The 13,264-nt window shown below is 40.7% G+C and overlaps 1 protein-coding gene across 3 annotated transcripts; it reads left to right on the top strand.

Annotated features, from left to right (window-relative positions):
* The first annotated feature begins 448 nt into the window (after positions 1-448).
* On the top strand, positions 449-12,820 carry GCNT1 (glucosaminyl (N-acetyl) transferase 1). 3 transcript variants are annotated; one of them, XM_065045953.1, is made up of 3 exons: positions 449-624; positions 9,988-10,089; positions 10,505-12,820. In XM_065045953.1, the coding sequence occupies exon 3, from the start codon at positions 10,641-10,643 to the stop codon at positions 11,919-11,921; it is 1,281 nt and encodes a 426-aa protein (XP_064902025.1). In that variant the 5' UTR covers positions 449-624; positions 9,988-10,089; positions 10,505-10,640; the 3' UTR covers positions 11,922-12,820. The 3 variants fall into 3 exon arrangements, with proteins under 3 accessions (XP_064902025.1, XP_064902022.1, XP_064902024.1); XM_065045950.1 differs by having other exon boundaries at positions 9,953-10,089; XM_065045952.1 differs by lacking the exon at positions 449-624 and adding an exon at positions 720-738 and having other exon boundaries at positions 9,953-10,089.
* Positions 12,821-13,264: the final 444 nt, after the last annotated feature.

The following is a 13,264-nucleotide window of genomic DNA, read 5'->3' as shown; positions in this document are numbered from 1 at the left end:
AGGAGCACCAGCCCCGCTGTGTCCCTGCTGCTCCTATAGCCAAAACAAGCCAATTCAGTGCTGTGGCGGTGACTTTCCCCCTCGTCCCCCCAGTGGCACCCAAGGCGTTCTCCGTGCCTCACAGGCGCGGTGGGTTTGTGGTTATTTTGGACTATGCCCTGCCGATGTTGCCTTCTCCTGACGGGCCAGACGGGTCCCCCGGCGGGGTCTGGGGAACCGTGAGAAAGCCCTGATCCGCGGGGGAGTTACCCCGCTCTATCCTACGTGGTTTTCAGCGCTACCGGCAAGGGAAGCCTTGGGGCGGGGGCGGGGAAGGCTTAGGAAGGGCGGTTGCAAAAGGGTCTGGCGACAGCTCCGGCACTGGCGGAGTGAGGGAGGGGCGGGCAGGCGTGAGGAGAGGCGGGGGGGGATGCGGCCAGCGGTGCCGCGCGCCGCGGAGCGACGGGCCGGGCCGGTGGGGTGGGTGGTGCCGGGGGAGGTGCGGGGCCCGAGAGTCCAGCGCTGGGCCGCGCAGGCAGGGACGTGTATCCGCGCTGACGGGGCGCCCTGCCTGCCCCGGAACGTCTCGCCTCCCCGCCGCGACACATCGAGCCGCGCCGGGCGACAGCGGCCGCGGCCCCGCAGGTGGGTGCTGCGGCGGGGCAGGGAGCGGCGCGGTCCCGGAGGAGGCGGCGGCTTCGGGCTGGGAGCATCGCTCTTCCCGGGGTCTCCTCCGAGAGCCTCCGGGTCGCCGGGCAGGTGCCGCCAGGGAGGGCGCAGCTGCTGTGCCTCTCTACTCCTTCTCTTTCTGTTCCTCCTTACTTTCTTTCCCTCTTTCTCTCCTTCCTCTCTCTTCTTTCCCCTTTTCCATTTTTTTTTTTTTTTTCCCGCGTTCGTATCTCTTCTCCTCCCGTCTTTCTTTTGTTCTTTTCCCTTTTCTCCTCTCTCTTTATCTGTCTCCCCAACTCCCTTTTTTTTTTTTTTTTTTTCCACCTGGGTTGGTGTGAAATCTGTTAGCAAGCACAAGGTTCAGGGGACATCTGATTGTAATCTTGGGGTGTTTTTTCTTTTTCTTTTTCTTTTTCTTTTTCTTTTTCTTTTTCTTTTTCTTTTTCTTTTTCTTTTTCTTTTTCTTTTTCTTTTTCTTTTTCTTTTTCTTTTTCTTTTTCTCTTTCTTTTTCTTTTTCTTTTTTTCTTTTTCTTTTCCTTTTTCTTTCTTTTTTTTTTTTTTTTCTCTGTTTAACTTCATAAAAGTGGGAAAGCCCTGAATAAACGTTCTTTCTTTCCAGAACAGCAAAGCTGTTTAGAAGGTTGTAAATTTCTGTGACCAAAGTTGGGTGGGAGGACTCACAAGCCTGACAGGAGGCTCAGTTATGCTCTGGCACTTTACCTCCTTTCGGTGTTGCTCAGAAAAGTAGATTTCTTTGTGGGAAAGAGGAGGAGTGGCAGAAGGAGAAAATTGCTATTTTGGAGTCTGCAATTTTAAATTTCTTTTTTTAATGGAATATGAGGTGTATGACCTCAGAGCTGGCAAGAATGACAGAGCCAGAAATTGTAGTAAGAGAAGAAGGGACAAACCTAGCATTTCAGTCTATCAACTTCAACTTGAAAATTCTTGTGAAAAATACTGCAGTATTTGTAACTCAGGTCAGAGCTCAGTTACAACGGTACATTACTTTTGAAAGTAGGTGTATGCAAAAGAAAATACTACTACTCTTTTTTCTCCACAGTGATTCTCTACTCTGCCTATAGTAAACATCAGTTATCGGCATAATCTCTTTTCTATGAATCTGAGTTGTCCGCAGTAATAATTCTTTCCTGAGACGTGAAGAGCCAAAAGTTTCTTTAAAAACCCAGTGAAGACCTTTGCCAAGTCTGCTCTCTTTTTTTTTTTTTTGGTAACTTAAGTGAAATGTGCTGGAGAACATACAAGCTGAGGATTTACAGTCTGCTCTGCTGAGAATATGGTGATTTACCAAACAAAATCCTGCTCTCCAATGTTTTTTCCACAGTTTTTTCCACTACTAGTCTCATGAAAAGATTCAGTTTTGTTTTTTCTAATAATTTCATACTGCTTTTCCTTTGAATTCCAACATAATCCAAAAGTTCTCCACTTAACTTTCATTCATAAGCTTCTGAAACTTGGAAACACCTAACTTTATCAACATAGAATTCTGTCTTAGGAAAGGCGAAGAAAGGTAATTCCACAGGAATGTAGCATGCCCAACTAGTATGACTGAAATAGCTTGTGCTATTAGGTTTACTTCATAGCTCCAGGGAAACCACTTCTTGCACTGTGAAGCTCTATTATACACAGCATAATCATGGTGCTAGTAGAGAATCTTAATAAAACAAACAGAAACCTCATCATATCTCAGAAAGCTCTTTGCGCCCACCAGACAAGAACACTGTAAATAATAACAAAACCTGTGTATTTGGTAACTGTTACCAAAGTGTTCCCAGGTGTGGATTCTCCTATCATAATCATACATATTTTTCTTGATTAGATTTTAAAGCCTTTTTTTGTTTGTCTTTTTGAGGAGTGGAAGGATTAGGCTGTTTTCCTACTGTAAAATCCTGTAGGAAAGGGAATAAAAGGTGGCAGTTCTCTCCCAGTATAAAGTTTCTGTGATGACAGTGAAAGTTGACCATTGCTGATTATGTATACAGCTCTATAAACTGTAATACGGGGGGGTGGAATGCCTGTCTTTCTGTGTATTTTGCAACACAACATACTTTCCAGATAGAATCTGCTCCTTAGACAAAAGTTGTATTTTTGAAATGTATTTTTATGTGCAGGTTAGATTAAACTCATCTCAGCTGAAGTGAGCAGTGAAACCCCTTCGAAATATCATATAGTGCCTCTTACGCTGTAGGCTAAAAGCAGGAAGTGTTATTTTATTGACTTGCACAATAGAGTTAGACCTTTGCACATGAGCATGGTGCTGATCCTTCTTTATTCTATAACTACAAGAGACATCTGTTCTTTTCCGATGAGGTTATTGTTGCTGGTATTATTTGTCCTTTAGCTTACTGGTTAACTGTAGGCATGGGTTTAAAACATTGGCTTCTACACAGGGTTAGAGAAAGTCTTCTCAGAATAGTATTTGAATCATTGTGCTTGAAGCAGAATTCACACACTCAAAAAACTGACAGCCTCTTCCTTCCCCATGAGATTTGGATGTAGCTTAAGAGATATTACCTTTCCTGTCAGCCAGTGTGTCCCATTCTGAAATACTGTATTGTCACAAGACAACAATTAGCAAAATTCTGTAGATGGGCATGAGGAGTGCAGTGACTGCTCCATTCCAGGCAAAATTATAGTTCCTACTTTAGAATACTGTATAAAAAAAAAAGATATGCATTTTACTTTGAAGTAACCAACGTGTACAAATTATCTTGATGAACACCAGGCACTTGTACTGGGTGTTATATTGGACAGTATTACTCTAAAGATGTTTTGTTTGGTTTTGTGAGTGCACTTTCAGTGTTAGTTATCTTGAGGTAAAACATATTGTTTTGTCAATACTAGAAAGCACAGACTTCTCTGGGAGGAACTGGTCACTGAATGACTTTGCCATAATGGTTTTACTTTCCTTAGTTGAAATTTCTTACTGTTATTTCTTACTGCCTGTGGGACCTCTGAGGAAGGACGTGAACACGAAAGATGATCAGGCTTTGAACTGTTCTGAGGAAGATTTACTCGATCCAGTAGTACAAGCAAGTATTAGAAAGACTACCAAAATTTATATTTTTCTCAATGCCAGTTAATATACAGTGTGTGTTCATGTGGGTTTTACTTGTTTTTTAAAAGAGAAAGATTTTGATGTGCCATATTCCTGACATCTGAACATATATCCAAATAACACAGGGATTTGATTCCCCCCCTGCTGAAAACCAGCTATCTGCTTTTGGCTACTCTCACCATCTATTCTCTATGTAGTAGTAGGTGTTTGTGGAGCTTTGTTTAAAGCTGTCTTCTAAGCTAGCAAGCGAATAGAAAGGTATTATTTTTTTTTCTATAAAAAGGAAGCGTATTTTTCTTTTTATTATTGGGTGCTTTTTTAAAGCAGCTCTGAAGGAAAAGCCCTGTTGTTACAGAGTATTTATTGTCAATGAGCAGACAACTGCACCCACGTGGAACCCTGCTGCTGCCTCTACATGACTTTCAGCATTAAGGTCTTAGTCCTGTAAAGTCTAAAGATAACCTGAACAGTCACCTTATGAGCAAATCTTATTTTCGGTAAGACTGAAGGCTGTCTAATGGAACAAACATGAGTACTTTCATTCACTTACAGGCGGATCTACTTTCAAGATCACGCTGCTTGAAATCATGGAAATGCTGAGTAAAAGTGACTCCACTCTGTGTCTGGCAGATCTCTGCAGATAATCCTGCATCTGCACAGTCTGTATTTGTGCTTGTGCTTGTTTGTGTTTATGCAAGCTGCTTACAGCTTCGAAAATCACTTCCTCATCAGAATGAATGTTATGCATAGCTGAACCTGAATGGGAGCATGTTAATCGTAATAACTGCTTGCAGGACATGCATGCTTTGAAGCATTGTGGATATGCCCTGGTAAAACTCAAGGGCCTTCCAGCAAATCCATCTGTGGTGGAGGGCCTTCTTTGGAAGTGTTGAGGAAAATTTCGAATCTCAGGTGGAATTTGTGAATGGGGAAAGAGAACAGCAAGGATCTGGTCAACATCTTCTTACTTACTGCTCTCACTGATAGCTGAAGTTTCCGTATATCTTCCCTCCCTCTGAGGCAAGAAAAGGAAAAATAAGTCAATTCTGACTATGATTCCCCACCCATCAAAATGATTACTTGTTTCCTGGCCCATCCCAACTACCACTTCAGAGATCGGTGTACTCAGCACTACATTTTCCACTTGGCTTTTCTTCAAAACATTTATGTAAAAACAAAAATTTCAGGTTGTCGTGAATGGATGTAGGATATTAGTGCAGCTGCCAAGAAGTTTTCAAATACCTGTTGTAAATCTTTGTTTAAAAGCTAATATGTTTGTGAACATAAGATAGAGGCCCGTATAATGTTAATGTTGCTGGGCTGCTCTACTGTAGCTGTATGCCAAAAGTCACCAAAGCAACTACAAGAGAGCAAACATCATTCACTGCCTACTTCCTCTGATATTTGTTAGAGGAAGCAGAATCGGAGGGAAAATGAAAGGAAGAAGCTGGGTGCACATTAGTTCAGCAGCCCACAAGGCTGAGAGAGTCATGACACCGGAACATTGCAGCTAAACCTGAATGATCTGTCAGATCTTCCATGCTCTTGTTATAACTGGTTTTGACCTCCTGAAGCCTCCATCACACTACCTAACTCTAATCTCTCTCCTGCCTTTCTATCAGTCTTTCACAAGATCTACAGGCTGCTGACATACCCCAAAGTACTCTAACCCCTTCTAAACTTCTGGTGCTGGTGCTGACCTACAGTCTATTTTGGCAGCTACAGTGACTTCATTTTGAATGCTGAATTGGTGTTTAACATCTTTCCTCAACACTTTTTCCACTGATGTGAGAAAAGACTGAAGAGCCAAAATCAAAAGCCACCTGAGTTTTTGTTCCTGTGCCACCAGTCCCTAATGATTTTCATCTTATCGTAAGATGGGTCTGTGTACAATTTTGTTTCAACCTTAAGAAAAGACACAATCTCCAGCTCTCAGCTGTGTCAGTCTAAACAAGAGCCTCAAACCCAGAGGCCAGGTTTGCTGGACTGGGGTATGGTGAGCAGAGATTTCCAGGGTGCCGCAGGGCTGGTGGTTCCCCATGGTGGGTCCATCAAGGCAGGGACCAGCAGCCAGGCCCATTTTGCAGCCCCAGCCAGGAGCAGAGCAGCCAGGGGGCATTTGGAGACATTCCTGGCATCAGGCACCTCTCTGGGGACTGGGAAAAGCTGAGGCTGGGCTGGGAATTGGGCCCATGGCCAGGCTGTATGGAATGGAGACTGGCCCTTCTATGGCATCACTGAGGCAGGGGCTGGCAGCCCTGGGAGGCTGAAGTGGAGCCATAGGGGAGCTTGGAGGTGGCTGGTTGCAGCCATCAAGGCCTATTAGTGCCCTTGGGGCCCTGCGGTCAGCTATGAGAGCTGACTGCAGAGAGCTGCCTGGAGACAGGCCCTGGTTGGGTCTGTTGTGGTATCGACCCAGCCTGGCATGCAGAGGTGCTGGGGATGGGCAACCAGCAGAGATGAGAGTGGGTCTGCTCCTTCCACCAGCAGCATGTTGTGATACCGGACCAGCTGGCCCGTGAAACTGCAGCCATCAGGTTTGGTGTGGAAGTGGTCTGCCAGCTGTATGCCCTTGCAAACATCCTCTTTCTTAGGACCAGCCCTGTGGTGTGGGTCCTTGCTAATAGCACTGTCATTATGTGCTGCAGCCCCAGTCCAACCTGTCTGTATGAAGCCTCTATGTGAACTTTGGTCACCCTCCTAGGTGTGCTCTAATCTTATAGAAGTGTTTTGTGAGGTTTTTGTTGTTGTTGTTTTTTTTTTTTCTCTGAAGACTTAGGTTTCGTGTGGCATTTTCTGTTTGTTTTTAAGGATGGGTGAAGCCAAACTTATCTAAAAACACATGCTGAGCTGCACTCAGAAGGTGCTGCTCCCTCCTGTCCATGGCCACAGCCTTTCTTTGATGAAGGTTATTCCCCTGCAGCTCCTTTGGCTTAAGTACCCATGTAGTTTATTGCTGACTCGTTTCAGTCAGTACTGTGAGTCAGATTAATAACTTACCATGTAGGGTTAACACAAGTTTATAAAGTGACCAGGTAAAGACTTTGTTAATGAAATCAGCTGTTTTACTGTAGCACTTTTATAGTCATATGAAAGTTAAATCAGAACCTGATGTTTACCAAGACATCTCCCAAACTGACAGGTAATGAGTACTTGTTTCACTGATGAACAAACTAAGAGGCAGATGATCCAAGTGATTTGCCCTCTGACACAGAAGTGGTACGAGAAATGAAGATTTAAAGTAGTTATAGTAATCCTTCTTTTCATAAGGTCTGTTTAAATGGAGAACACCAGTGTCTAATAGAAATCAAGTTGAAATTATCTTGGATTTGTGTTTAGTCATACCATAACGTTTGTATACAGCAGTGAAGAATAATTTTAACAGGAAAGAGGGAAACAGGCAGCAGGCAGCTAACTCAGCCTTTTTACTAACTCCTTCGAATACCAGCAGCTACTGTAGGTTTCCCCTTTTAATGATTACTGCATCAGAAATATGGCCCTGGCTTGAAGAGGAGGCAGTTAAAGAAGGAAGTGGGTCAAGAACATAACTTGTGCAACTGAACTTCAGTTGAGAGCATGATCAAGGCTGTAGCATAAAGTCTTTTATATGTGGTTGCGCAACCTCCCTCCGGCTCTCCTACAGTGCAAAGTCCTGCCTTTGACACCATGTTCTCTAGTCTGCACTCTAAAGCTATGCAAAGCTTGAGAAAAGAATGTTAAAAGCTTTACTGAATGCAGTCTGGAGCTATGTTAATGAATATTCTAGGCTCATAAAACTTCACAAAACAAAAAACAGGTATATTATTAGATGAAAGGTACCAAATCTTTCCTTATCCTGTAGAAGTCACCTTTACCAAAGAACGGGATATGATCAAGTTTTAGGACTTTTTAGAAAAGGAATTGCAAGCATAAATAGTAACTTATTGTTGAGACTGTTCAGAGGAAGCAACATGTCAGGGAGAAAAATTTGACTGTGGGGAAAAGCCTCCGCCTAAAGATAGGAGCCACGTTAATGTGTAAACATTCGTAGATCTTGAATTTTGGTATAACAGAAATTCAGTGTCTGATTATTCTGAGCTCAAAAAAACAAAGGAATTGCACCCAGCTAGGTATACAAAGCCTTTTTGAAACAAGTTCTTTATCCTGCTTTCAATTAACTTCTATTCTAAAGCAGGAGCAGGAAAGATTTCTTTGCAAGCTTTATTATTTGGAAATCGTAGAACGTGAAGACCGCAATGGTAGCTTTCGATTAATACTCTGTCTCCCTGGATTGTAAGGAACAGGGAAGGAGTGGTAATCCTCTTTAAGTGTGTGTTACTCCACAATGCTAGTGTTCCTCTAAACGCTGGGAGTAGGATAAAATAGTAGTGCTAATTCACATCCTAAAGAAAGAAGGAGTCCAGCTTCTGACAGTGAAAGCTTCACAAATATAAGCGGTTCTGAAATACATTTTAAGTTCAATAAAAGTCTCTGTTTCTAAGTTGGTAGGCAGTAAGCGGTAATATAAGGGTGGCCAGTATTACAAGCTTCATCCTGTGGCAATAAATACTTGATAGAGATACTGGAGACTATCATGTAGCTAGTATCCTTCCTTTGTTAATTTCATATGTGGTGTATATTATTTCTGTTGGATCAGATCTACTGATCAAGACCAGCAGGACATCAAGTAAGCAAGTGTGTGATAAGTTACAAAGCATGTTAAAACTTCCTCTAAATTATATAATTCTGTTTGATGCCATATTGCAAATGAAAAGTGGTAATTGTGGAGTTTTCCTTTTATGCATTTATTTATTTTTTTTAATTCAAATCCAAAGTGTGAGACCTGATACTTAATAGGTACATCTTTATGCTTTCAGCCATAATTGCACACTGGTTCATCTGGCTACTTACCTTAAGAGTTAAAATTTTAGTTCTTCCAGTTTTACTTCACTATAAACCTAAACCAGACTTGGAACAAATGTCCATGTTTCTAAGATGAACTAGAAATGCATGGTAAAATACTTACAGTTGCAACTCTGAAAACAAAGTACACTTTACAGTAAATAAGATGTTTATATCATGCTGTTAGCCATGATACTTATAGCTGTGCTAGACATCTGTGCAATGATCCACACCTTTCTCCCACCTACTACATGTGGATCAATCCCCCCATTGGTTTGCAAAGCTGTGGGCACAGTGGTGGACCTGATGTGTAGTGTATTCTGGTGGCAGCATTACTACCAAAAAACTGTGAGGCCAGGCCTCAACTTCTTACATGCACCTGTTCTGAGATTTGCAAGTAGGAAGATAAAAGACACAGTTTGAAAATCAACAGCTAAAATGATACTGGGGTAGCTTAAAGAAGGAAAAGAAAAAATCTTACATGGAACAGCCTACAGCATAACCCAGAAGTGGACGCAGCACACACTTCTTTTATGTAAAACAATTTTCTCACAATTTTTTTGGGGGTAGCAATTATTCTTAGGGCTGCTCTGAAAGTTATTCAGAGGCACTAAATTTTTCATGAAAAGAACTGTACATCTGTCCAATACTTTAATATTTCTTTAACCTTTTAACTTATAGATTAAAATTTTGGAAGACCTTCTCGGTAAACTGTATTGGCTTTTGCAATTAGAGGATTTTTTGAAATTCAAACCTGTACCGAATTATTAGGCAATGAATTTGTGAGTACAAATGCCATTATTTGAGTAGCAATGCAAGTGGTTTACGGATGCCCTGTTCTTGATCAGTTTACTGCGTGTGGTAGTGCTCACAAAAAGAAAAGACCCTCAGTTTGGTAATTCTAGACTGTAGTTTTCTCAACAGCTACAGCTATAGCAGCTGCGTAACTATGCAGTGAACCCTTCACAGAACACTGAAACAGAAAAAAGGTGCTTAAGGCGAAACAGGGCTAACAAACGCAAATCATGTAGTGCCTGTGAAGTGAAGATGAAGATAATATTGACGTATTATAAATCTTGTTTCAACTCAACCTTGCAGCATATTTCCACATAAAAGCAATTGGTGAATCATAAAAACAGGTGTGTTTAAAAGATGGTAACACAACACTGCTGTGTTCTTAGATTTGTGCATTTGCAGTGACCTAACACAGATCAGCTTTTGAGATAGGCTGTAAGTATTGTCTTTTACCTTAAAAAGGTACTTCAGCAATCGAGTCACAGCTGTTCTCACAATTTTGAAAGTTGAGAAGCTATGCTACACTCACTTCTTTCTCCTCTTCTCAACAGCTCTTTCCTGATGGTGTTTCTAATCTCAACTGCAGGAAGTTGGAGAGACTGTATCTCTCATAAAAAACCTTGAAAGGCTTCAGGGACTGCTTTCCCAGTGAGAAGATAAAGCTTGAGTAGCATCCAGGAAGTGAGTGGTAAGTTATGACTATAATGAAAACTGTGTCACTGCTGAAATGAGTATAAAACATTCTTGTCAAACTCTGAAGCGTGAATTAATAACAAACACTTGCTTCTCAGTAATGTATCTGACTTAATTACTGGCTTTAATTTTGTCCGATGCAGTTGAATCAGCTCCTTCTTCTTACTGAATTTTGGTTTATACTCCTAGTACTACAGAAATAATGTCTCACAGAAACTATCTGCTTCTCACCATATTTTTCTAGAAAAATAAACTAATTTTTTTCATTAATTTATAATATTAAACAGAATTTTTTTGGTGAAACTATTCACCTTTTTGCTATCACTAAATAACAATGTATTTATTAGCAAGTAATTTTTTAAAGAAATCTTTTAGTCTTTGAATGACAATTATATTTCATTTTACTTTAGGATTTTTTGTTCCATCTCCCTGACAAATTCACCAGATTCCTGAGAAACACAAACTGTTATTCTGAAGTTGTTGAAGTTGATATGAGCAGATTGGAGGGCAAATTTTTTAGCCCTGCAAAGCCATTTGTTATTTGAAATGCTGAAGAGGAAATTGCGGTTTTGCCACAACTCACACTTCAGGCTTTTCTTGGGTCTAACTCTTATTTTAGTAATCATTTCAGTTTTGAAAGTTAACCAGAAACAAGACTTCTTAAGTCGGAGACATCTAGAGCTGACAGAAGAAGATCCTATTGGCGATGTTAACTGCACCAAGATTATAGAGGGGGATATAGAAGAAATTCAAAAGGTAAAACTTGAGACATTGTCAGTGTCATTTAAGAAAAGACACAGACTAACAACAAATGATTACATTAACATGACAGCAGACTGTGCCTCCTTCACCAAGACTAGGAAATACATTATGGAACCTCTCAGCAATGAAGAAGCAGAATTTCCAATTGCTTACTCGATAGTGGTTTATCACAAAATTGACATGTTTGATAGACTTCTAAGATCAATCTATGCCCCTCAGAATTTTTACTGCATTCATGTTGACAAAAAGTCTCCAGAATCTTTTTTTGCTGCTGTGAAGGGAATAGCCTCGTGTTTTGATAATGTCTTTATTTCCAGCCAGTTAGAAAGTGTTGTATATGCGTCATGGAGCAGGGTGCAAGCAGACATTAACTGCATGAAAGATCTCTACAGAAGAAGTTCAAACTGGAAATATCTAATAAACCTCTGTGGCATGGACTTTCCTATAAAGACCAACCAGGAAATAGTAGAGAAATTAAAAGCTCTTAAAGGCGAAAACAGTTTGGAAACAGAAAAAATGCCTGTTTATAAAGAAGTAAGGTGGAAAAAACACCATGAGATTATTGATGGTAGAATAAAGAACACAGGCATAGACAAACAACTACCACCTCTCAGTACTCCAGTTTTTTCTGGTAGTGCCTATTTTGTAGTTAGCAGAAGATTTGTAGAATACGTCTTAGAAAGCAGCAAAATACTGAAGTTCATTGAGTGGGCAAAAGATACTTACAGCCCAGATGAGTACCTGTGGGCAACAATTCAGAGAATCCCTGAAGTCCCGGGTGCGGTTTCTTCGAGTGACAAGTACGACGTTTCTGATATGAACGCACTGGCCAGGTTTGTCAAGTGGCAGTACTTTGAAGGTAATGTGTCCAAAGGTGCACCCTACCCACCATGCAGTGGAGTTCACGTTCGCTCTGTCTGTGTTTTTGGGGTAGGAGACCTGAACTGGATGCTACGAAACCACCACTTCTTCGCTAATAAGTTCGACACTGAAGTTGACCCTTTTGCAGTGAAATGTTTGGAAGAGTATTTGCGACACAAAGCTTTGTATCTGCAAAAGAACTAAAACACTGCATGCTCATGTTATGAAACATAGGTACAAACAGTACAGCTACCTACTTGAACTCCATGCCTTGTACATGGACAAGGGGGAGAGAAGACATGTCTTGAGTGGAGATGGGGATGCCTTGTGTTGCACACTGAGGCTTTGAACTTTGGGTGCAAAATCAAATACAGCAATTTTTTAAAGAAGGCCAACTCTTGGAATATTTATTGTCTAAAAGGTGTAATTGATGGACTTCCTTTGGCTAGACTATTTGTCTAAAGGCTTGTAAAATTCATGTTGTTCATGGTTTTTCCTCAGTTTTTTCCCTTGAATGTAACGCTAGCTGAAAGCGAAAGATGAAGAGGGGAAAAAAAAAAGGAAAAAAGCAGCTGGACTGTACAAACATAATACTGAGTACTGAAATTTCTCAGGAAAATAACAGAATTGATCTGAAAGTTAACCAAATGGAATATGCCAAAGCCAGCTGTCACCATTTAACTTAAATCTGATTGCTGTAGTTCTGTAATATATAATTCTTAACACTTCTAAAGATTTAATCTTCAGCATGGAGTATTAAGGATTTGTGTTTAAATTTTTGTAGCCAAATCTTGTTTTTTACTCTCAGACTCCCCTGATAATGTGATACAAAGTTTATACACCAGTTTGAAATTACATCTTCTCAGGGGAACTTCACTTTTGTGCCTGATCAATATTAGACTTGTAATTTCAGACTTCCTACTGTATCAGGAGTGTTTCTTTAGGATTCAAAATGAATCAAGTTTCTCAAAAACTTAAGAACTGAAGTCGTGTCTAAATGTCACTGATGGAACTGCCGGTTTCTGCTTTCTGTGAAGCTCAACTTGCATTCCGGATTCTTTTAACACTGAATAAATGAAAATAAAGTTATTTTTTCTAAATGATATCGCCTCTTCCTACAATCAAAGTCGTTCTGAAAGAACTACCAAAAAACCATAATGATGAAGAACTATATATATATTTTTTCTATTATTTCTTTCCATATCTGTTCAGGTTTGTCATGCATAGTTACTGCCCGATGGTGTCTCATCTTACTCCTGAGATGACAGTGGAATTCATCACACACTAACAAACAGCAAAACAGACTAAATATTTTGTTTCTTGAACTGCTGCACATGTTTCTTACAAAGGTAGTTTGTAATGAAGTTTCTCCTAAGATGTACCCCATTAGACATTATCATAATGAACTGCTTAACATTCATCATGTGAACAGCTAGGGAGGCAAGCAATTTACTCTGAAATAGGGCCTGTTCTGGCCAACATCCACCTTCAAAACCACCTGAAAGCTGTTTAAGGAGTCTCCAGAGGCTCTCATTATTATTATTAAA

Source organism: Columba livia, chromosome Z (genome assembly GCF_036013475.1).
Source record: "Columba livia isolate bColLiv1 breed racing homer chromosome Z, bColLiv1.pat.W.v2, whole genome shotgun sequence".
Lineage (NCBI taxonomy): Eukaryota > Metazoa > Chordata > Aves > Columbiformes > Columbidae > Columba > Columba livia.
Note: the sequence above shows the minus strand (reverse complement) of the source record. Positions and strands in the feature narration are given on the sequence as shown.

Coding starts and splice junctions, on each gene's coding strand:
- GCNT1 (XM_065045953.1), top strand. CDS start 10,641: ATGCTGAAGAGGAAATTGCGGTTTTGCCACAACTCACACTTCAGGCTT.